The following is a 26,251-nucleotide window of genomic DNA, read 5'->3' on the forward strand; positions in this document are numbered from 1 at the left end:
GTTGTATTTACAGGCGGCTTTGTTGGAGCCACTGCAGTTTCCGTAGGTAGTCGCAGTGGTGTTGGAGGCTGCTCCAGTATCACTGGGTGATATGCTTTCTCAGCTATTGTCAGGCAAGCGGTAGACACAGTAGTAGTGCTAGCGGTGGGTTGCTACACACCCACTTGATGCTCAGCAGCCATTAAGGTCACTGCAAAGCATACTGTGCCTCCCATATTTGGAATTCCGCATATTCTTTGGGCAACACATTCATTGGTGTAGCAAAAACCACATCAATTTGTGTTCTGTCTGACCTTCAATGGGTGACTTCCATGCTAATGCAGTATGCATAGACGTTGGTGATGGTACTGATGGTCGAGTAAACAGTCCCAAAGACCTCGATACTGTTGGCTCTGGAATTCACAATGGTGACCTTAAACAAACAGGAATTGTAGACACGTCGTTATAGTGCACACAGGCAACACCGATGGTGTTTTAGGTACAGGCATTGGAAACTCCTCAACATCCTGCTTGATGTTGAGACCATTACTCAAGAAACCATGGGATGTGGACCCTGAAGGGGTGCTATTTGAAGAATCCAGCGTAGCTAGCATAGTAGTCACAGTGTTCAGATCTAGAGTAACATCATCATGAAGATGCTCAGTAGAGAAATCAGAGTAGCCCCTCTGACCACAGGCTGTTGACGCAAGGAAGTCAACAGTGACTGCACCAGCATTTGAGCTGGAGACAACTGTAGGGCTCTCTTGGGCAGAGCCAAGCCCTTTGAAATGGTCATCAACATTGTAGGCAGCTCCGAAAGAGCAGTCAGTATTGACATCAAGTCTATGTTCTGAAGATCAGCCCCAGTCAAGCCCATGGTTGACAATGAAGACATAGTTCCTGACATCAACCTTAAAGGTCATTCCGTCAACATGGACAGAACTGCTGACGATCTTGTTGGTGGGCTATAGCCTTGTAGAGATGTGAGTGAAGGTGTGCTGCTCTTAGATTTTGACTTGGTGCGATGTTTTCTTCCTAGGAGAATCCATTTCCTCAGCCAAGGAGCACCTCCTCTTTTTGTCTTTATGCCAGTGCCAACTGCAATACCTCTTTTGGTCTCTTGAATAGGGGCTCCGTATCCCCAGCAGAGGTTTTAGACTTTTTTTTTTTTGCAGATTCCTGCATACTCGATGTTGACTTCAACATCGAGCTCAAACCCGACCCCAATGTCGAGGGGTAGTTTGGCCTTGGCATCAGCGGGTGTAACGCCTTGTCGTAAAGCGCTGCACGGAGTCTTAGTACCCAATTTCTTTGCATTTGCTTTGAAAATGAGCAGCATATCTTGCACGCCGTTGGAGTGTGCTGCTCCCCTAAACATAGCAAACATGAGTTGTGGTGGTCTGTTGATGGCAATTTTGCCTGACATTCCACACATCTTCTGAACATTTTCTTGGTTTCCATAGCAGTTAAAGGCATGCCCTGAACGTCAATAGTTAAGTTCCGAAAATGCCAAATCTAGTCCATTATCCGTTAGAAGAATCAAATTCAGTCCAAATCAAATTGGAGAGACAAAACTAATGTCTTTTCTTTTCTTTCCAGTCAAATGAATCTAATTAAACCGAGGAGCCAGCAACGAGGTGTTGACGCATTGGCAGTCAAAAGGTAACTGAGAAAATGGCGCCCCAACTGCTGATTTCAACGAAAGCACGAAGCATGTGCAAGGCAGAGTGGGCATCACGAGGAGCTAGTCAGTCTATCTGCTGTCTCTGTGCAGGTGCAGAACCCATTTCTTAGGAATGCAACAGATCACGATCCAGATCTGCCAATATATTACACAATCTCTGATGACTTATATGCTTCTGCCATTCCACTCTTGTTATAACCCTATGGAAACATCTGCTCAAATACAAATCATGCATTGCTTCCAAGAAGCACTTTGCTTGAGAGTCCTATGCGTCAACATTGATAAGGCACTTCCAATGGAAGCAGATCACTCATACGGTTCCAACAGCTGAGTTTCATCCAGGTTTTAAAAGGGCGTTTCTACAAGATGGCAGATTAGTGGCACCCTAAAATCCATGTACATTGGTTGCAAGCCAACATACAAACCCACCATGTGAAGTGATGTTACTCAAACCTATGTGGGTTTCAGTTTATTGTTAGCACTGTGGCAATGTTGTCTGGTGGTGGTGGAAGCAGCTCTAAATTAGAGAAAAACATACACAATGATTTTCAAATGAATACAAGTGGAGGATTGGGCTATTGATGGCTATTAGCCATGATAGCTAAGTGCAGCCTCCATGTACAGAATCAGCATACCTCTGAAAACCAGATGCTGGGAACTGATCATGGGGCAGCTATGGTGCCTTCATGCCTCGCTTACAAGCTTCTCAAAGGTCTCTGGAGACTAGGCACAGATGGAAACAGAATGCTAGCATTAACAGATCTAGGTCTGATCCTGCAAGGCAATTCTTATTTTTATTTCTTTATTTATATTTAATTGATTATACTTGTACACCGCCCCAAACTTACATCTCTGGACGGTTTACAGCAACAGAAATTAAAAACCTTAGAACAATTTAAAACTACAAATCTAGTTTAAAAGCTTGGCTGAATAAATGTGTCTTTAGAGACTTTCAAAAAGTTGTCAGAGATGGGGGAGGCTCTTATATCAGCAGGGAGCACAGTCCAGAGTTTTGGGGCAGCAACAGATAAGGCCTGTCCCTGTGTAGCTACCAAATGAGCTGGTGGCAACTGCAGACAAACCTTTCCAGATGATTGCAATGGGGCTCATAGTGAAGAAGACATGGAGGCTATTCTCACAAACACGCAAAACTGGGCTAAGGGAGCCCAGCCTGTTTTCGCACAGTTGTGTGCAGAACCGGGAGCCAAGTGGCTCCCGATTGCTAGCCCTCCTAATTCCCCCTTCCTTTAAACAAGGTTAGTGGAACTAGTGTTCTGCTAACCCCATTTCCCTGATTGTGATCTGCCACGGCACAGTTCCGCACCGTGGCAACTCATGAGGAGACCCTGACAGGGATGCTACAACAAGCCTCCCAGTGTCAGGGGCTCCCCAGAATGCCCTGCACACTCATGCGGGGCATTCTGGGACTTCCAGGGGCCAGGCGACCCCCAATCCCCACCTGGCTACTTGATGGAGCCAGTAATTATGTGGGTGGCCGTTCCAGTTGCCCAGTGAGGAGGCAGCAATTATCTGCGGCGAGGTATGTGCTTTCGGGCTTTCTCCCTGCAGAAGCGGGTAGCCTCCTGGAGTGATCGTGAGGATCGCTTCATTCTCTTAAATACCCGGGGCCTAAGCTAATTAGGGCTTTATAGGTTATAACAAGCACCTTGTATGCTGCCCGGAAATTTATTGGCAGCCGGGGTAGTTCTTTTAATATATACTCCTATAATTAATAAATTATATAATATGATATCTCCACGATGACCCAGAGACCAACTTGGCTTCCACATTCTATACCAACTGCAGTTTCTGGACTATATACAAAGGCAGCGCCACATAGAGCGCACTGCAGTAGTCAAGTCTGGAGGTTTCCAGCACATATACCACTGTTCTAAAGTCATTTATCACATGAAACAGATGCAGCTGGCATATCAGCTGAAGCTGATAGCAAACACCTCTAGCCACTGTCTCAACCTGAAACACCAGGGAGAGTTTCAGAATCAGAAGCACTCCCAGATTGTGTAATTGTTCCTTCTGGGGAAGTGTGACCCCATCCAGAACTGGCAGATCAAAACTGTCTCCTGAGTTCCAACCCCAGACAATAAGCACCCCTGTCTTATTTGGATTAGATGTTAAAGAGCATAAACCTGAAACAACAAGTTAGACACTGGCAAAGCAACATTAATTTTTGCCATATAGCAAACAAATGAACCTGCCCTGACCAGTTCAGCCTTCCTCAGCATGCATAACACACGTGCCCTTTGCTAATATAGGGCATCTTGTTATGTTAAAGACAAGATTTAGACCAAACAATGCTGGAAGTCTATATTTTGGACCCTTATTACACTGGGAAACACAAGATATTTATTTATTTTAAAAAATTATATACCACCTCCTCCAAAGACTCTAGGTGGTGAACAACAATACCAATAGCAATTAAACAAAATGAAACAAAACCAAAACCAAAATAAAAATTAAAGGGCAATCACCTAGCAAAACCTGGCAATCACCTAGGTTTTAAGAGGGGCTTAAAAGCAGCTAGGGAGGGGGCTGAATGAGTTGGGTGGTGTTGGGGAGAGTGTTCCAAAGAAGAGTGGCGGCCACAGAGAAGGCACTCCTACAGGCCCAGGCACCAAGCACTACACCAGGGCCAGGGACACTAAGGAGGGCCAGCTGAGAAGACCTTGTAGAATGGGATACAGCCAGCTGAGAGATGTGATCCCAGAGATATACAGGTGCATAAGGGTTTCGTAGGTGAGAACCAGCATGTTGAATTGGACCCAGAAGTGAATAAACAACCAGTGCATCGACCATGAAAGAGATGTAACACTATCAAATCTATGGCCACCCATGAGGAGGCGGACTGCTGTATTCTGGACTAGTTGAAGCTTCTGAATCATTTTCAAAGGCAACCTCAGGTAGAGCACATTACAGTAATCCAAATGAGAGGTGACAAAGGCATGAGTTACTGTTGCCAGGGACTGCAGGTTGAGAAAAGGCCGTAACTGGTGAACCAGTCAAAGCTGGCCAAAGGCACCCCTGGCCACAGCCTCCACCTGCTTTTCAAGCAAGAGCCGCAAGTCCAGAAGGACCCCCAGATCATGAACCGTCTCTCTCAAGGGAAGTGCAATCCCTTCAAGAGATAAACTCACACATGACAATTGGCCAGATCACAAACTGAACAAGAGCAACTTGGTCTTGGAGGATTACATCTGAGCTTGTTTGAGCCCATCCAGGTCCTAACTAGGGGTGTGCACGGAACCACCAATTGCGGTCCGGCACTGGGGTGGGGGGTGGGTCCCCTTAAGAGCGGCGGGAGGGTTTACTTACCCCTCCCGCCGCTTTCCCGATGTTGCGCCATAAAGTTTAGAGTAATTGGGGCGGCAGGACACCTCCCTGCCGCTCCTTCCCCGACGTTGCTTCAAAGGACTCCCAGGAGTCCTTTGCGCGCGCGTTCGCGCACGCCACAGATATGTGCGTGCTCGTCTCTGTGACGTGCGCGCGTGCGCAAAGGACTCCTGTACGCATTGTCACCAGGCAGACAGTTCACAATCAATGAGCCCTGGTTCAAAGGGACAGACAGAGAAGGGCCAGGCAGTTGAGCAGCGTGTATGACGGGTTAGGCAGAAGACAGTCAGGAAGGCCAAGGTCAGAACCAGTCAGAGCAGGAATCTAGAATACAAGGTAGCTGAACCAATCCAAGAAGAGTTCCAGGTTAGCTATTGCTCTGACAGGGACCTGAAGGAGACTGCAGGCTTGTACAAGCAGACCTTGTTATCCGCAAAGGTTAGGTTCTCGGCCCACCACCATGGATAAGGAAACTGTGCCGACCTCCTTGCTAAAATTTATAACTTATCCCTGTAATCAGGCTCTGTATTGGAGGACTGGAAAGGAGCAAATGTAACACTGATTTTCAAAAAGGGATACGGGGCAATCCATGAAATTACAGGCCGGTTAGCTTAATGTCTGTTCCAGGCAAATTGATGGAAAGCATCATCAAGGATAAAATTCTAAAGCACACAGAACAACAGGCCCTGCTGGGAGAGAACCAACATGGCTTCTGCAAAGGTAAATCTTTCTTCACCAACCTTTTGGAGTTCTTTGAGAGTGTCAACAAGTGTGTGGATCAAGGTGATCCAGTTGACATAGTCTACCTGGACTTCCAAAAATCTTTTGACAAAGTTCCTCATCAAAGACTCCCGAGGAAACTTAGCAGTCATGGGATAAGGGGACAAGTACATGTGTGGATTGCTAACTGGTTGAAAGACAGGAAAAAGAGGGTAGGTATAAATGAAGAGTTTTCATAATGGAGGGAAGTAAGAAGTGAGATCCCCCAGGGATCTGTACTGGGACCAGGGTGGATTTGATTTAAATCAAACTGATTTAAATCACTAGCAGGGTGGATAAAAATAAAAAAAATCCGATTTAAATCAAAAATCCGATTTAAATAAAAAAAATCTGATTTTTTAAATTTAAATCGGATTTTTTTTATTTTTATCCACCCTGCTAGTGATTTAAATCAGTTTGATTTAAATCAAATCCACCCTGACTGGGACTAGTGCTTTTTAATTTATTCATAATGATCTAGAAGTAGGGGTAAGCAGCGAGGGGGCAAAATTTGCATATGATCATAGGGTAGCGAAATCAAAAAGATTGTGAGGAGCTCCTAAAGGATCTCTCCAAACTGGGGGAGTGGGCAAAAAAAATAAAAAAAATGGCAATGTTGGCAATACTGGGATGAAAAACTCTTAATTTCAAATATATTCTGATGGTATCTAAGCTGTCGGTGACTGCCCAGGAGAGGGATCTTGGGGTCATGGTGGACAGCTCATTGAAAGTGTCCACTCAATGTGCAGCAGTTGTGAAAAAGGCCAATTCCATGCTAGGGATCATTAGGAAGGGGACTGAAAATAAAATGGCTAATATTATAATGCCCTTATACAAAACTATGGTGTGGCCACACCTGGAATACTGCATACAATTCTGGTCACCACATCTAAAAAAGGGGCATTGTAGAACTGGAAAAGGTGCAGAAGAGGGCAACCAAGATGATCAGGGGCCTACAGCACCTTTCTTATGAGGCTCTAGTTGGCCTGGATCCACATCCAAAACCTACCTTTGAATAATGTGCATTTGAAGGCACGCTTGCGGCAGTATGTAAGTAGTGGCCACCATGTGACCCAATAGGAACTGTATCGAGTGCATGGTCTGCGGGCCGCCAGCCAAGAAATCTATGGCCAGTCTCCTGAGCATAGATATGTGAGCGTCTGGAAGAAAGACCTTTTCCAGTGTCATGTCGAATATCAGCCCTATGAACTATATCCTGTAGGTCAGTTCCAACTGTGATTTCTTGAAATTGATTTGGAAACTCACACCCTGCAGAGTGCCTATGACCAACTGTAGGGCATCCAGGACCACCCACCTGGTGCTTGCCAGGATGAGCCAATCGTCTAAAAATGTCAGCACTTGCAACCCTCTCTCCTGCAGGAAAGCCACCACTGGGGCCAGACATTTCATAAAAATTCTCGGTGCCGTCTTGAGACCGAATGGCAGGGCCTTGAATTGATAGGGGATTCCCCCCAATCTGGAAGCACAGGAAGCGCCGATGTTGGGGGTGTATCAAGACATGGCAACATGCGCCTTTTAAGTCTAGAAAAACCATCCACGTGTCTTTTTCCAGGATGGTCATAATGGTCGGTACCGATAACATCGCAAATCTTTCGTACATCAGATGCCTGTTTAGGGCCCTGAGGTCCAGTACAGAACGTCGACCTCCATCTGGTTTCGGTATGATAAAGTACCAGGAATAGAAACTGGAACTGTCTGGATTGGCAACCTTCTCAATTGCATCCTTTAATAGGAGAGTAGCGATCTCCTGGTCCAACTCTGGAGTGCACAGAGTAGTCACGACCCTGGACACAGGCGGCGTACTGCAGAACTCGAGGGCATAGCCCAAACATATGATCGTAATGGCCTACTGGTCCATAGTCACTCTGTCCCAGCTTGCCGAAAATGGGGCCATACGAGTTCGGAAGTGCCCCGAGTCATTGTTTCTTTTGCAAAGTACTTGGGTGCTGTTTCTGATAGGACAGCTTACTGGGCTGGAGGCCCAACTTGTATCTCTGCTGGAACTTGTTGCCACGAAAGGAACATTCAGATAGAGATTGCTGTTGAGAAGGGTTCTTTTATGGTTGATAAGGCGACCACCTGGAAGTGTTTTGTGGCTTAGGATTTGAGGACGACTACTACATCAAACACACTGTGCTCCTCAACTTCTGAACCTTCTGAAGCATATCATCTGTCTGCCCTGCAAACAGGCTAGAGCCCTCAAAGTGTAGGTCCTCGACCCTAGCATGGGCCTCGTAGTTCAGTCCAGATGACCGTAGCCAAGTTTGCTGTCTAATCGCCACAGACATGGCCATCACTTAGGCTGCATACTCCAGCGAGTGCCTAGCCGAGTAGAATTCCTGCATGGCCACTTGAATAGCCTCTCTGAGGAATGCCTTGGCCGGATCTCTTGTCTTGTGGCAGGAAATCCAAGAACGGACCCACCTTTTCCACACAGAAAGTGGTTATATCGGGTGTTATATATCAGGCATTGCCTGATAGTCAGTCACCCTTAAGTGGAAGGCTGAGGCCAAGTATAGTCTTCTCCCAAAGGAGTTTTCTCAGCTCGATCCTGAGGGGAGTGTTGCGGAAAGCAGGAACGCAACCTCCCTTCCAAATGTGACGGGGGCTCACACCAGCCCCTTCCAGCACCAGGCATCCCATACGAGGGGCCTTCCATGTAACGAGAGCCATATCGAGGCCTACCATAAACAGAATGGTCCAAACAATAGTCTACCTGATATCAACTATACAATCCAGAGTCCTGGCGCCAAGCATTATAGGATGGCTCAACTGCCACCAAGGGAGTATGGTGCTCTGACGCTCGGTACTGATCTGAGTAAACGGACTCATGACGGTCCCAGGCCTGATCCTGCCTATAATCTGATGAGCCCTCTTCTAAGTCCCAACGATCATTGTGGTCCCTAAGAGGGATGTACTCCTGTCGCCTCCGAGGTGGCCAAGGACGCCTAGGGGAATATGCCTCCCTGTCCAATGAAGCATAACCAGGTTCATTAGATGCCACAGAACGTTCTCTACTCGAGCGAACCCAAGCAGGGACCAAGTTCAATGAGTCCTCCTCCACATGCTAACTTGGCAAAGAGGCACTTTTTAATGTGGTGATTCTCTTTATTTAGCAGGGGGAGAGTAACTGGCCCTATCTACCCCCAGCACAGTACTTCCAGTGACTGTTGCTAGTGTGAATCTCGTGTTTCTTTTTAGATTGTGAGCCCTTTGGGGACAGGGTTCCATCTTATTTGTTTGTTATTTCTTTGTGTAAACCGCTCTGAGCCATTTTTGGAAGGGCAGTATAGAAATAGAATGAATGAATGAAGTTCCATACTGCTCACATTGCCAGGCAGTGGACAAAGCATCAGCACATTAGTGGATGGTGAGCTAACTGTGCACTGCATTCTGTTAAGACTACAACTTGGACATAGCTGTCCTCCCTGCGACTTGTTCAGCTTAGGAGGACATGCACATTCACCAGTTGTATCTTCTTGCAGGAGATGGTGCTCTTCTGAAGCATTCTCTGAACACCAGTTCCTTCATCAAGCAAAGGGGTGGGTGAGAAACCTGGAAATGTTGTGTCTCATCATCTTCCTCCTCAGAGTCTATGGAATACAGCACGGACTGAAGTGTCTGTCCATGGGCATCCACAACCTGCACAAGCATAGGTGCATTGCACACTCTGTCTTCCTGGAAAGCCTGTGGCAGCAGCTCTATCCATATGCTCCACAGGAAGAGGGACCCCACATAACTGACTTGCCACCCCAGAGCAACTTGGAACCTCTGTGCCCAGAGCCTGCAACATAGACATGGCTGGATGCTGCGCCATGCCCACAGTTGCTATTGAACTACATGGACGGGCAAAAGAGGCGGTGCTCCCTGGCATGCTGGTTGTTATGGATGGTCCATAAACATATCAGAACCAGAGGTACCAACTCAGAAATATGTGAAATATAGGCCTGTGTCTGATTTCATTTTATATTAAGAAATGAATTAACTCCTGAACTCAAGGTGATCTGGCATACTGCTCTCCCTGCTCTGTGAAGGGAGGAGGCAATCCAGCATTGTATTGTAAAAATGGATATGCAAGGAAACACAAAAGCCAGGCCTGAATGCTGAATGCTATATCCATATGCTAAAATGCCACTGACTACCAGATGTCTGTGGAAGAGGCCAGGGGCTGAATGCCTCTTTTCTGTTGCAAGAAATCCATGCTAATTCTTGCCAAAGATTAACTCAATCGCTCTCTATAGAGATTCAGCATAGGAAGATGCATACAGAGATCCACCTGTAGACTTTAATTCTTACCTCACTGATGCTTCTGCCCTAGCCATGTTACTTTAAATATTCTCTTGTTACAATTACACACTAGATAGAGGTACACAAGAAATAATGTAATTGCTGTCTCACACAAATTCTCTCACTAACTCCTGACTTTTAACACTTTTTGGGGTCAAACTGGCATTTGGAGGGAAGATGCAATTTGTAGCTCTGAAATGCAGATTTGCTTTGGGCAATGTTCCCCCCTTCCTTCCTAAGCGCACAGTTTATGGAAGATGAGATTGAGATCTCTCTGAACTGACCAAATATCCTGAGAGATTTTTGGTAATTAAAAGACAATATTCAGAGGATAACAGGAATAAACGCCTTTTGTGATCCAGAAGACTCAAATGGACATCAAAGGATGGGACCACTATAAGAAGGAGTCTCTGGACATGGCAGATTAGCAATCTTGTGCCTTCAGCAAGATTTGCTCACAGCAATGCCAGAGTTTGCTGCTAAGCCGCGGGGCTAGAGGCAGGAACTTTGTCCATGGACAGGAACTGTCTCCTACAAGCAGACTTATGCCTACGGGCAATCTTGCTCACACAAAGATCCCAGAGGTTGCTGCTAAGCCACGGGGCAGAAGCAGGAACTCTGTTCATGGACAGGAGCTGTCTGTGACTTCTACTGCGCAGTGAGAAGTCAAGACTTCTCCAGCCATGGTGCTCTGGCTCTCAGCCGTGATCTGAGCAACTGCAAACGCTCCTGTCTCCTGCCAAGCGCCTTGCTCCTTCAAGCTGAAGAAGTCCACCGCTCTCAAGTCTCTCTGATCTGGGTAAATATGCTGCTCCATTGCAAGCCTTGGGTCCCTCCATCCTTTTCCCTCCTCCTCCTCCCCCCACCCTTTCCTCTACTGATTCCTGAACTATGCCAGCCCTCAGCTTTTCTCCCCCCCCCCGCTTTTCCATCTATGTCTGAATTGTATTAGGCTTTAGGAAGATTTAATGCACACACATATGGTAGTTAGGAACACGCTGAATATTGGTGCTGGTTAGGATATTCTGTTTAGATGCGGTTAGTAATATATTGATAGAGTGTTCTGCTTTCTGCTAGATTATATTGTTACTCTTTTATACTCAATAAAGCCCATTGAATCTTTGAGGATTGGCTTGATCTCCTTTCTTCCTTGCGCCCAGATCCTACATGGTCATCATATAAAAGAACTTGGTCACTTGGTGACACTATGAGCCAGGCCTAATTTGGTATGCTAGCTAATAAGCAGATTTAGTATATAAATCAGGCCTGGACTGTAACATGGCCAGCCATGCCATCTGGCTTGCCCATCAGCCATGTCATCTGGCTTGCCCTTTGTCTCTTTTGTGGGATGGGGTGTACACTCCCAGCGGTGCTCCCGGGTGTTATGTCCCTCCTATCCAGGAGGACTGATGCCAGCTGGTCATAGTGTGTCATGGTCCTTGGTTCCAATCCCAACATCTTGTTGTGGGTGGTCATCTCTGAATTTCTTCTTTAGGTGCTGGAGTCTTGCACTGTGGCCCAGTGCGTTGGAATCCCCTGTGCAACATCTGCCTAGATATCCAGTTGAACATGGTCTCGTTCCTGCTGCAATTGTGGCTGGACATGGCCAAAGGCCCAGAGGTCCATACCCGAGTTCAAATCCCCATTCAGCCATGAAACTAGCTGGGTGACTCTGGGCCAGTCACTTCTCTCTCAGCCTAACCTACTTCACAGGGTTGTTGTGAAAGAGAAACTCAAGTATGTAGTATACCGCTCTGAGCTCCTTGGAGGAAGAGCGGAATATAAATGTAAAAATAATAAATAATAATAATAGGTTCCTGTGTAAAAGTACTGTTTTTTCCTTTGTGGAAACACCTCAGGGACAATTATATTAAGGCCTGCAAAGTACCCAGATACAGTGGTGACTAATAACTAGGATTCTGCCTATGTTAAAGTCCAGTCATTTATAATAACGGTTAGGTGGCTGGTCTTGGACAATAATTATAGATAGATACTTGTTCTTTCAGAGACTTGCCTTTGTAAGAGAAAACATCTAACCACAAGATAAATATTTACAGGTGAATGATTGACTTTTAAAAAGGCAGAAGCCATGTACTTATGCAGGAGCTAAAGTTGCTATGCAACAATCAACCAATTTCAGAAATTCTTTATGATTTAAGCCCCAGTAATTCACAAAAAAATTAAATCATGCTGTATAATACATTATTAGCTTAGTCAAAAGTGTGCATGAACAAAGTAAATGAGGGTAGAGAAGAAAAGGAAGATTTGACATGGCAAGCTTGAAGTGGCAATTTTAATTTAGTTATTTTTTTATTTACGGTCAATGATTTAAGATATATAGGAATATATAACTTTAATTAATTTTAAGATATATAGGAATACAGCCATTATCACCAGATAAATTAACATGGTTTTAAATAAAAAAATTTTTATGATGATCAACATGATAAAGAATATGAGGTATGAGACAGTGATTCTACTGGCCACATTTGGCTGGACTAGCAACGTTTTGTTTGCCCGTTGAGCAAAGCCTCCAATATTTTCTTCTTCAATGTCTTCAGTGGCCCAGGACCAGTTTATATAACTACTAAGTAAATATGTTTTTGGACTGCACCATTTCAGGCTTGAGGTAGCAATATTGCATGTTTGAATGCACCTCTCCCCTGTGCCCGCCTAAACACCTGGTACATAAAAATCAAACATGGCCAGGGAGAAGGGTTCAGCATAGCCTTCTTTGTGACATGCTGTTTTCCTACACAGGAAGGATTAGTTTGCATGCACACTCTAAACCACCATCAGCACACACACACCCTGCCAAAAGAAAACTAAAAAAACAAAACCACCCACCAATTATGCACAAACCTTCAACCTAAAGTCAGACATACAGTCCAAGAAAAGCTTTACCACATTATTTTGCTGATTGTATAAACTGACTCTAAGCTTGTCAAACCAGTTTTGACTTTAGCCTGTGATTTCAGCTATGTAACAAAGCTTAAAACAGTTATTTCCAATAATGATCTCTCTCTTTAATGAACACTGGGTGCTCTCAACCCCTAGGGTGCACCCAGCTTGGATCCCAGCTTGGATCTCAGCTGTACTATCCATTTATGCAAAAGAAAGGTTCAATGTGAGCACCACTAGGGAGATAAAAATTGACATCAGCTTTGATCGGAGAATCTCAGTTTGTATTCCTCTCCAGCTGTCCAGCCCTTAACAAGAGGGAATCTATATTATTTATATGCTAATAACATACGTATTGCTACTAGCATTTTCTTCCATTTCAGATGAAATGGATTTTTGTTTAAATATAGGCTCAGATCCAAAGAAGCTCTTACTTCATTCTATATGCCCCCAAGGACAGAATCTGTATACCCAAGGATACGTTCCTCGAATAAAAGCTCCTTGTAGCACATGAAAAAACTCTTTTTAAACCAAGGGAGAGTTTCAAAACTGCCTGTGAAATGCTGTTCAAAGAAAAAAGTGAAACACCCCACTGAGTCCTCTCAAACCCTTGGGTGCTCCTGAAGCAGCTGTTTGGACCCCAGCTGTTCTATTCAACACTTGCTAAAAAGTGGCTTTCAAAAACAGTGAGTTATGGGTGACACTCTCTCTAAGAACATGGCAACTTTGTTTTATGAGTGCACACTGTTCTTTTTTTAATGGAAAGGCAATACAGAAATACAATAACAGAAGTATGGTTCACTTACCATGCTGTCCCTATAGACATCAAACACAACTGGAAAGAAAAGGGGAGGGGAGAAGGAAAGAGGTGAGGTTAAACAGATGTTGTATTTATTTATTTATTATTTATTTAACATATTTTTATACTGCCCAAAACTTACATCTCTGGGCAGTTATTTATAGAATTGCAATCCACAGGTAAAGGCCACTTACCGCTTTTTGGGTTTGTTTGTTTTTTATTAAAACCAATGGCACTCTGACATTACAGTGGCAGCATGAGAAATACTCAAATACAGCTGTCTCCCACACCACAGGGGTACAGTGAGATGCTCTGGGCCACATGAAAGAAGTGCATCCTCCGGCTATTTCTGCCAGTGTCCAAGAAACTGGCACAATGTCACGGGGAGGAGATGCTGTGTGGGTTCTTTCCTTGAGGCTCAGAGCACCTCATGTTACCCTGGTGGTGAAGGAAGGTGGTGTGCTACTGGCTCCAATTCCACCAGTATAATGTAAAAAAGGAACGCAAGAGGTTTTTAAGTGTATACTTTAAAAGGTAAAGCACCAATGCAGCACATTTCTCTTTGCAAACACTTGTATCATACAGGGCCTGCTTGTCAGGAAGTCAGGAATGTAACTTATGCATGCTTACTTGGGAGTTAACCTAACTGAAGTGGAATTTACTTCTAAGTAAACACAAATAGAATAGGCTTTCCAAGCTCAAATTCCACTGTTTTCAATTGGATCTGAGTATACTTAAATTCCTCTGGACTGTATCCTAGATCACAAACTTATGATCTTTTGGTTTCTGACATGTTAAGTGCATTTGCTACATAAGGGCTTCCTTTCATTCTTTGTCAGAGAGCCCCTCACAGGAAACCCCTTCAGGGCATTGACTTTTCTTGACCCTCTAAGTATTTCCTCTGAAATATTCCCAGGAAATCTTGTTCCCAACCTAGTTTAGAGAGTATCATGTTATTAACTTTTGAGATATCTGAAAAATCCTAACTGACAAGAATTCAAACATTGCTCTTTAATGCAGTACATGAAATTATAGCTTTATGTAAACGGTACTTTTGCCTGACCAAACAGTAGATCTCCCAGGCAACTCTGGATGCCTTATACATCAGTAGTCAAGGCAACCACTGGTTCTATAATACACTTTTTTAAAAAAATACATTGCCATGCAATTCCCATAATCTCCCACAGCGAAATGTTTGAAATTTAACATTATTCCAATGGCAAACAGTTTGTAGAGATAAAAGATTCAGGGCATCCACAGTGTAGAAAGCTTTCTGCAGCACTATGAAATACAAAAATTCACAATTCTTTATTTCTCCTGGCATAATAAGGGCAAGAAACTGACAGTTTTTCAACTTGCAATAAAATGGTCCAATTAAAAGGATCTGTAGTGGGACTGGTGATTTGTTTGTTTGTTTGTTTTTAAACATATAAGTAGTTTGGAGCTGGGGTGAGCGGTGAGGTGGTATGCCAAGCATACCAAATTATTCTGCATACTTCAAAGAGGACCTCTAAAAGTTGGGTGAATGGGTAACAAAATGGCTAATGAGGGCCAATGCAAGCATAAAGTAATAATTATTGGGGCAAAAAATCCTAAAAAATATATACATTGAACCAATCTGAATTGACAGTGATTAACCAGGAAAAAGATCTTGAGGGTGTGGTGGATAGCTCAATGAAAATGACAACTCCGTGTTCGGCAAGGTAAAGAATAGGGTAACTACATCAGAGGGCTGGAGCACTTTCCTTGAAAGGAATGGTTAGAGAGTTTGGTGCTCTTCAGTTTAGAAAAAAAGATGACTAAGGAGGAACATGACAGGTATATATAAAATTACGCAAGGTGTGGAAGAAGTGGATAGAGAGACATTTCTCTCTCTCTTTTGTACTACCAGAACTAATCAAATGAAATTGATTGGAAGGAGATTCAGGACAGAAAGGGGAAAGTACTTCTTTACATAACAAACCAAAATTAGTTCATGGAATTTTCTGTCATGAGAGATGATGCTGGCCACTAGCTTAGATGTGTTAAAAGGGGATTAGACAAATTCGTGGAGAAGAGGTCAGTCTCCTCCTGGCTACTAGTCATGATGGCCATGTGGAACCTCCAAATTCAGAGGCAACATACTACTGAATTGCAGTTGCTGGGGAGGGACAGCAGCAGGGCAAGTCTACTGCCTGTATGACTAAGCAACTGCATTTGGCTAAGCACAGGGTTCCCGCCCCACATTTTTATCATGGTTGTTAAAGTGGATTTATATCTATGACTTTTCAGTCATCCTGAGAGATCCTTTGGCATTGAAAGTGGGTGGGAACACACATATTTCTGCACACAGATCCCTCTGCCTAACAGCATTCAGTTTTTAAAGTCTGCTAAATATCAGTAGGAAATTACTTAACCAAAGTTCACTATTTGCATCCATTAGATGTCATATGTCCAACCTTCTGTTTAATTTAGAACAGTATTCATTGTTGCTAATGAAGAAAAGAAGAGAAGACACTGCTCCTACAGGACAGAGATAATAACTACTCCTAGAAAGCTGAAGAAAAGAATCAAGTCTTACTTGAGAAACTGAATGGGTGCTTGGTAAAGAACAACTAATTAAAACCAGAAAAGTCTTTGAAGCTGCATGCATGGCTAAACAAGCACACAGATTTTAAACTGAAATGCAATTCAGTTATGTGAATGGCTGCAGGAGAAAAGCTTAAGAGACACTTCCAGCTACAAGTAGGATCATTGCCCCCACCTCCTACCCTGTATGTTTTCCTAGCTTTGTAGGATTGCAGCCCTAGCTATTTTCAGCAGAAATCATCCAGCAAAGAGGATATGGCATTTCATGTTTCCAGAATCTCTCAACTTTAAAAACCACCTGTTTCCAAATGAAAGCTAAAATAATACTTACAGTCTTCGTCAAAGAATTTATACTGTATGTGTTTCTTGAAAAACTCCTGTATACATCGACATATCTCTTCTTTTTGTTTAGAGATATGTTCATAGTATTGAGTGTAGTCTCGCTGGGATATACCTGTCAAGAAAATGTATATTAAACAACCCTAACTAGTGGAATATTTAATTGGAATGCAAATATGTTGGTGGAGTAGTCTGAAATATACTTGCTGTGATATTTTTTCTGATAGACCAAAAAAACCCCGTTTGTTCTTTTTTAAAAAAAACCTTACATACACATAAACCTATGATAGCTAATCTTTTTGAAGGTGAATCCCACAGGACACAAGCAAAGATTCATTTTTTAAAATTACCCCTTTCTTTTACTCTATCTTCAAAAAATATGGCATTTGAAACTACTGCTAAGATAAAAGGTCTGTATGTTTTGTACTGAGATTACCCCAGATACACTAGAAATCTGGCACACTTCCAAAACATATTTTAGAAAGATAGTAGATATATTTTAATAAGACAGCAGTACCAATCTAGAGGCTATTTCTATGTTGCATAACTTGATGCCTCAGAGATACCCAGAGATGTAGAGGAATTAAATCTGGCTAATACAGTTCTTAGCAGACAGACCCCCTCCTGGTACAGAACCTATGAAACATTATTAAATAGAAATTTACTTGACTCAGACACTATAAAACAAACTGGTTTATCTGTTTGATCACTCTTGCAAATAAGGATTTATTTCTATCCTATTCTTACTCCAAAGAGCTCAAAATGGCATTTTAACCTCACAACAGCCCATGAAATAGGACAAGATAAGAGAGCGTGACTTGCCCAATGCCATCACATTGCAATATATCAATCATAGCACCACACTGTTGCCAGTTGCCCATTGCAATTGCCTCCCTCTCCCTTCCTCCAGCTGCCTGTATGCAATCTCTCTCTGCCTGAGGAAACAATGAGGTAGTGTGGCTGCCAACAGTCTGGAGTTAGGCTCCATATTCAGCCAATAAAGCACACAGATGCATTGGAGAGTTAAGGCTGCAGGATTTCTCTGCCTGTGGTTCAAGCTGCTGACTCCTTTTAGCAGAGACAACCTGGCAAGTTCCACATTAAAAGGCTGTGCTAGAATCAGTCTACCACAATGCCTTTAAGCAGAAAACTAGAAATGCTTTAGACAATGGCTGACAACCACACTAACACTGTGCACACGGAGCTCCAAATTATTAATTATTATTATTATTACTATTATTAATTTGATTTCTATACCGCCCTTCCAAAAATGGCTCAGGGCGGTTTACACCGAGAAATAGTAAATGAATAAGATGGATCTCTGTCCCCAAAGGGCTCACAATCTAAAAGAAAAACAAGATAGACACCAGCAACAGTCACTGGAGGTACTGTGCTGGGGGTGGATAGGGCCAAATTAGCTCCAGATTAGTTAGCTGCTGCACACTAATCTCTCCTTTCCCCAGAAGCACTCTGTGCAACTCACAATTATATCCCTGAGGGTTGTGCAGCCCTCAGAGATATCATTGCAGGTTGCACAGCATGCTTTCAGGGAATAATCATAATGGGAAGATTGGCAAAAATTGTTCCCCCTGCACTTGAGCACATGCTTGGGCCATGTTAGTATGGATGTGTGCCCTTGTAGTTAGCTTTCTTTTACTCAGCAACAGCTGAGGTGAAAATGCACACGGCTGAACATGTCAGATTTAATACAGGTCCAGAGTCCAAGGAACACTGGCAGCTGGAATTACAAATAAATACATACATACATAAAGATGTATGTATCAAGCTTCTGATAATTCAGAACGAAAAACAAACCAATTCTACCAACATGTGGCAACATTTTATTTAGGGGCAACAGAAAGAAAGGTATCACAGCTAGGTCTTATGTAACTATTATATTAGATGAAATTTTATAAATATGGAAATCTATCCATAGTTAGTATATAACTATCTGAACTTCGAGAATCATGTTGCCCAGTATGAAAACAAAGAAAAGCAAGTCTGAGAAACCACAATGAATTCAACGGCCATTACCAATAATCTCACCTATAAGTTTATTTTCCTTGACAAAACATCTGAATTCTGCCCCAGGAATCAATTCACACCACTTTCGGAGTACAAGCTGTTGCAGAAAAACAAAATAAAAAGACTTGATAACTATTCATTAACATTAAAAAATCAACATCTGAAATATTTAAAAAGATTGTTTAGATATCTAGAAACAAGACTATTTTAATTTGGGCAATTATCTCAGCAGGATAGTTGCAATGCTGTTTGAGTAAGATATTGTCACTTATTTTTTGTGACAAACACTAAACTATTATATAAAGATAAGATTGTTCTTGCTGGGATCAGTCAAGAGTCCATCCAATCCTGTTTCCAACATCAGCCATCCAGATATTCCTGAAATTCATAAGCCGGGCACAAAAGGTGATGCCCATCTCCTGCTGATTGTCCCCGTCTGGTGTTCAGATATATACCAAGAGTAATGTAAATGGACTCCAGTTTTCAAGAGTGCCCAAAACTTGGCTCAAAGAGGAGGCATTTTCTATACTCCCAAAAGATGTTCACAAACAAACATAATTAGTTCAAACTTAGCTGAAGTGACAGCATTTATTATTTAATCAGAGAGAGCTCATCCAAAGGAAAACCAAAGAAGTTTGCACAATTCTTTGCAGATGAGACTTAGCTATTAATAGCAACTGCATTTAAAACAAACAAGAAAGTAAAGCTTATGTTGTATGTGCAAATATCCATCTAGAAAGAGAAGCTTTTTCTTACTTCATATTCCAAGTTGGGGTCAGGGGAGTCATCATTGCAATGAATAAATCTGAAGGGGAAAGTAAAGTATACACATGAGAAATGTTTTCCATTATCTTATTTGTTTTCAAATGAAGAACCATGAGCGTGAACATCTAGCATGAAAATCTCATGAATGGCATCTGAAAAAATGTTGATCAAAAAGTAAAATCAAGATATGGAAGAGAACATTATATTCTCTCTCTTAACTTGAGTGCAGTGTTCCATATTGCACAAAGCAATATGATTATAAACTATTCAGCATGAAACCTTTTTGTAAGTTTTCTAAGGTAGATTTGCACTGAAAGGAAAAAATATTTATTAGACTTTCACTCTTGATTTGAACCAGCATTCTTTTGTGGATGGGAAAAACAGGTTGCTCACCTGTAACTGATGATCTGGTAGTGATCCGTTAACATCCATTAGAATGGGTTCTGTGCCTATGCGGAAGCCTCTCTGTGTGGAGTTCCACAGCTCCTCTTGGCGCTTGCGCCCTGCCCCACATGACCACGTGGCTATTTAAGGCAGGAGGAAGCGCCAGCACTTCAGTTCCTTGGAGACCGCCAGAGCAGATGAGCATCTTTGGAGCATTAGGTAAGTTCTACTACGTAGACTTGAGCACTACTGTGGAGGGGAGGTTCAGGAGGGTCCAATGGATGTCAACGGATCACTACCAAATCATCAGTTACAGGTGAGCAACCTGTTTATCTGGAGCATGATGCGTTGAAGCCATTAGAATGGGTTTAGTTAGCTCCTTTAGGAGGAGGGAGCAGTAGTGTTACTGTAACACCCTTTTGAGAACTCCTCTCCCAAAATTTGCCTCTGCTGCAGAAAGCAAGTCAATGGCATAATGTCTCACAAAGGGCTGTTCAGATGACCACGTGGCAGCCTTACAAATGTCCCAAAAGGATATGCCAGATAGATGACCTGCAGAGGCACCATAAGCTCTAGTTGAATGTGCCCTGATAGACTTAGGCAGCTGCACCTTTTGCAGGTTATACGTCATTAAGATTGACTCTACGAGCCAGTGGGACAGTCTCTGTCTAGACAAGGCTTGTCCCATCGTTTTCCCCTTGTAAGATATGAATAGTTTTTTTGACTTTCTGATTGCTTTTGTCTTTGATAGGTAGAACAAAAGAGCCCTCTGGACATCCAAGGAGTGTAGGACCTTTTCCAGAGGCCTGTTCGGGAAGTTGAAGAAGGTGGGCAGCACGATGTCCTGGTTTATGTGAAAATCTGTCACAATCTTTGGAAGGAAAGTAACGAAGCAGCACTTTATCTGGGTTGAAGTGCGTATAGGGTCCATCCATCCTCACAGCCATAAGTTCACTTACCCTGCGGGCAGTGGTAATAGCCACCAAGAAGGCTGTTTTCAGGGAAGTCAGCTTTAGACTTGCAGTCTTCATAGGTCCAAAAGGCGCCTCTGTTAGTGCTGGTCACGTGGGATGGCAGGGCGCAAGCCCCAGGAGGAGCTGTGGAACTCCACACCAACAGACTTCCACACAGGCAAAGAACTCAGTCTAATGGATAGTGCAGTTTCCTCTTCTTCTTTTCCCTTCCCATCAAATTAGGTTGCCCATTGGAATTCTGAGTGCTATCTGGAATGTAGTTGCACAAGCATTTGTGCAACTTGCCAATGCCTATGACATCTGACATTAATAAAGCCTTTTGTTAGAGAAGTTCTATTTTCTTCTTTACTACACTTACACCTCATTCTTCCTCAGAAGAGTTCAGAGTAGTTTACACGATTGCTGCTGGTCTCCCAGCCCTGCAACTTACAGAGCCAGACCTGCTTAGTTTACTTCAGCAGTAGAACAGTATCATGTGCCTCCAGACCATTCTTGGAGAGTTGGAATATGCTTAATTCGAGGACAGTTTTAGATACACTGGCAGGAACTGCTAATTTCTATAAGGCAAGGGGATCATTTCTTTCACACATCAGTGATCATACTGTGAAACTGCACTATCTAGCTTACAGCATAAAATCCAAACATCCAGGAGTACTAGCTTTCAATTTGAAATAGAAGAGCATGTTTCAAGCACTAATTGTTACAGACAGAAGCTTGAAAAGGTGAAGGTTATATCTGCTAAAGGAATCAAGACATCCTTTGAAAGGATTTATTCACACTTGGCTCTCTATTCCTATGGATGTCAGTCCTTGTCCATACCTTCTGCCCACCCATATTTCATGAGTAATAGTCCTCTTTCTCTTCTACTATTCCACTACTACACTAATTAGCTACTAATACCTAACAGAGTACAATAGGCATGGGGACTAAAATATGTTAATAGATGGAACTATGAGGTTTGGGGGCATGTTATATGTTTGCAGGTTTTGGAATTGTTCAGTAAGGAGCAATGATAAAATACAAATTGTTCAGTAAGGAGCAATGATAAAATACAATGATAAAATACAATGAATCAGGGCCAAGGGCTACCGAGTCCAGCATCCTTTCACACAGTAGCCCACCAGATGCCTCTGAGAAGCCAACAGGCAAGAGCTAAGGGCAGGCTGTCTCTACTATGTTTTGCCACTGCAACTGGTATTTAGAGACATCTTGTCTCTGAGGCTGGAGATGATGATGATGATGATATTTATATACCACTCTTACTCCAAGGAGCCCAAAGTGGTGTACTACATACTTAATTTTTCCTCACAACAACCTTGTGAAGTAGGTTAGGCTGAGAGAGAAGTGACTGGCCCAGAGTCACCCAGCTAGTATCATGGCCGAATGGGGATTTGAACTCGGGTGTCCCCAGTCCTAGTCCAGCACTCTAACCACTACACCACGCTGGCTCTCGCTATAGGAGATGTCCTATAGCCACCAGACTAATAGTCATTGATAGACCTGTCCATGAATGTGTCTACATTTCTTTTAAAGCCACCAAGGCTAGTAGCTATCACCACATCCTGTGGCAGAGAATGTCATAGATTATGTGTTGTGTGAAGAAGTACTTCCTTTTGTTGGTCCTAAATTTTCCTGCCTTCAGTTTCATGGGATGATCATCCATTGATTTTTAATTATTATTTTTTAAAGTTTTACAATGTTTTAAAAAATTCATTAAAAATAAACAGGTGGACTAATCACTTTGAACTTCCACACATTTACTGAATGGGGGAGAAATTACTAAAGGGGGAAAAAAACCAAAGCAGGTAGCCATGTGGGCAACAGGACACTCAGTCTTTGAGCACTGGATCCTTTCAGACATTGTTTACGCATTTTCAAACATCTCTATATCCAAAAGAACTAGAAAGCCACACTTTTACTAGCAACTAAAATGGGTCTGGCTCTGGTTGCTCTTGAGCCATTGTTTATATCTGCCACCCAGAGACGTAAGTTCGGGCGGGGTATAAATTTAATAAATATATAAAATAATAATATTGCTACTTCTAACAATGAAAACCCCATTCTCCATTCTTTGTGGGTTCTTTACAATTGAGCGAGTGTGTCCAATGAACACAGGTCACCACTAGGGAGCACTGTGCCCAAATTTCCAACATAAATAATAATTTCCCTATAGGAATCAATGGGAAACTCAAAAATATTAATAAATAGTGAATGGCCAGGCAGAAATCTCTGAAATTCTACATGATGTTCCTAAATTAATATAGTAATAAATCTGTGGTTCAAGGAGTTCAGTCCATCCATTGATTTTTAATGAATTTTTTAAAAAGTTGTTTTTAATTTTTTTTAATTCATTAAAAATAAACAGGTGGACTAATCACCTTGAACTTCAACACATTTAATGCTACCACCATGTTCTACTCCCATATGAATTTTGAGAACTTTCTAACCAGCTTGAATGCTGGACAGAGTGGAGAATTCAATTCCAGAACTTTTTATAACTTTCTGCTATGAAACACATAAATTATGCTTTTAAACTGGCCCTACCCACCCCCAGCACAGTATCTCCAGTGACTGTTGCTGGTGTCTATCTTATGTTTCTTTTTAGATTGTGAGCCCTTTGGGGACAGGGAACCATCTTATCTATTTCTTATTTCTCTGTGTAAACCGCCCTGAGCCATTTTTTGAATGGCAGTATAGAAATTGAATAAATAATAATAATGATGATGATAAATAATCAATCAATGAGTGAACCAATATCACTGAAAGTCCACATACATAATGCTATAATCATGTGATAGCATTAAATGTTTAATTTAACTTAATACCATCTCAAATTTCAGAGCCTATAACATGAAAACACAGAATATAAGAACAGCCCTGCTAGATCAGGCCCATGACCTATCGTGAACCAAATCAGGGACAGCTTGCTAAAGAGGGATCACCACGTGCTTGGGCTGTGCTGGTGGGGGAGCAGTGGCACTGGCAGCCGCACTGGGCCAGTAAGCACTTTAAACTACTTTTCTCACTGCCCAGCCCGCCCCAGTCACCCTTTAGTGGATTCCTCCACCCCTTTATTTGAAAAGGGGAATCCTCACTGGATCCTCTTTTACAAGTATAGCAGCTCAAACTGCTGTACCAGTTTGGTCAAATGGGCTGGCCAGTCAGTTCGACTGAAGTGGTTCGGCAACAGGTGGTTGGGTTTGAATTCAATCCGAATTCTAACCAAACAACTTTCCTTGTTTTTCCATGTCTATTTCCAGCCTCAAGGTCTTTACAGATGTCATTGTAGTATTGCTCCTTGTCTCTTCTAACAGCTTTCTGAAATTCCCTATTAAGTTTGTTCCTGAGGTCTTTATCTTTCTTGACTTTGATTTCTCTTATCTGCTTGGAAAACCCCTGCTAACTTGGCAAAGAGGCACCTTGTAATGCGGTGATTCTCTTTATTTAGGAGGGGGAGAGTAACTGGCCCTATTCACCCCCAGCACAGTACCCTCAGTGACTGTTGCTGGTGTGTGTCTTATGTTTCTTTTTAGAATGTGAGCCCTTTGGGAACAGGGATCCATCTTATTTATTTATTATTTCTCTCTGTAAACTTCCCTGAGCCATTTTTGGAAGGGCGGTATAGAAATCAAATAAACAAACAAACAAACAAACCTAGTCTAACCCTTGTCTTCTCAAGGGCTTGCTCCAAACTGAGCCCCCACAGGAATGTGGTACCTCCCACAAGTTGTATGACACAAGCAGTTATTAATCTTTATCTGAGTTATTAATCTTTTTTAGTTCCCCATTGATCCCTCTGGGGAAGTTATCTGATGGGGCTCATGTTCAATTCTTACACACAGGCCTTTTTAGAGTTTGCTAACTCCAATGGTAATCTACCTACTTATTATTTATTGTTCAATGTTTATACTGCCTTTCATAAGGCACCCCAAATGCAGTTTACAAAAGTTAGAATACAAAATCATTTAAATAGTAAAAACCATCACACACACACACACCAACCAGCAACCATAAAATACACACACACCAAAAACCCCAGCAACCATAAAAATGACAAACAGAAGCAGGAGAGCTGAGAGACCTGGCAGCCCCTAAGTCTAAACAAATAAAGAGGTCTTCAGTTTTATGAATTTTTCTTCAAAGCAGCAGCAGGTGTGAAGGAGTAGACATCTCTTTGTCCATTAATCTACATGAATCTAGATTCTGTTCCCACTTCTTTCTTATGTTGGCAAGTCACAATCTCTTATCTCATTCATTAGCCAGCAAAAATTTAAGTATTTCTAAGCCAAGCCTACATTGCAGGGTTATTGCAAGGATAAAATGGGTGTGGGAGCATTATGTGCATTTCCCTGAGCAGCTTGGTATGAACAAAAAAAGTAACGCAACAAGCAATCCTCTCACTGCCAACAAATATGTAATGTGCTTATATTATCAAAGTAATTTTAAATATATTAAATCCTGTTACTTGCAGAAGAAAATGGCATGAGTATAATACCATTTCTATTTCTAAAGATAACCATAACAGTAATTAATAATAATAATAATAATCTTTATTAGCCTCCCCATAACAAATTGTTCTCCAACAAAGCTGACAAAGATTTTCTATGTCAGCTGAACACTGCCATCTTTCGGATATTAAGCGGAAGTAAAATCAGACCACTTGGCCCTCCATCCAAAGCATGCCACAGAAATATCTACCAGAGAAAAACCTTCCTCAGACTTTACACTTACTGTCCTTTGTACTCATCTGAATGCATGTTTCTTAAGTCTATTAAAGCTTTTAATTCTGAAAAAGGTTCATGCTGCACTAATATTTTTGTCCAGGGAAATTCTGAGCCTCTTGGCATTACAAGTTAAAAACAAAACAAACCAAAAATTCCTTTCAAGTAAACTAAGCTTCACAAATGCATGTTTCAAAACATATTTTACCACAGAAAGCGCAGGGACTGAAAATAGTATTAGCTGATCTTAATTATTATTATCCATCAGGCCATTCATATGCCCCAGGAAAACATCTGAGGAGGAGGAGCCCACAGACTCCTGTACTGCAGAAGACCAGGTGTCAGATTTGGACCTGAAACCAACATCTCATATCATTTCCTTAAATTCTCACATTTCCCTGTCAATCCTTGCCTGAAGTGACAAAAGAATAGGTCCACCAACAAAGACCTGAGACTACTGAGCAGGAGTACAAGGCATCAGACCAGAGCATGGCTCCCCTGTTGACTATCCACTGCATTTTGATCTAAGGACTGGTTAACACACGCAGCAAAATGAGGTGGCAGATTCCCAAGGTGGTAAAGTGGGTTGTACCACTTCAGACTGCAGGTGGCGGACATAATGTTTCAATGCTCCCCCACCCAATTAAATACTCCCTGCAATTAAAACACTAGAACATTCAGGGTAAAGGTTTTATCC

The 26,251-nt window shown here is 42.4% G+C and overlaps 1 protein-coding gene across 4 annotated transcripts in view; it reads right to left on the bottom strand.

The window, feature by feature from the left end:
- Nucleotides 1–26,251, bottom strand: part of CDC123 (cell division cycle 123) — a 77,249-nt gene that overhangs the window by 18,391 nt on the left and 32,607 nt on the right. For all 4 annotated transcript variants that reach the window (XM_053251347.1, XM_053251346.1, XM_053251345.1 and 1 more), the window contains 4 exons: nucleotides 19,467–19,515; nucleotides 18,732–18,807; nucleotides 16,678–16,800; nucleotides 13,786–13,814 (listed from right to left, as the gene is read on the bottom strand). In XM_053251347.1, the coding sequence (XP_053107322.1) occupies nucleotides 13,786–13,814; nucleotides 16,678–16,800; nucleotides 18,732–18,807; nucleotides 19,467–19,515 (277 nt within the window). The remainder of the gene's footprint in view (nucleotides 1–13,785; nucleotides 13,815–16,677; nucleotides 16,801–18,731; nucleotides 18,808–19,466; nucleotides 19,516–26,251) is intronic.

Source organism: Hemicordylus capensis, chromosome 5, assembly GCF_027244095.1.
Source record: "Hemicordylus capensis ecotype Gifberg chromosome 5, rHemCap1.1.pri, whole genome shotgun sequence".
In the NCBI taxonomy this organism is placed as follows: Eukaryota; Metazoa; Chordata; class Lepidosauria; order Squamata; family Cordylidae; genus Hemicordylus; species Hemicordylus capensis.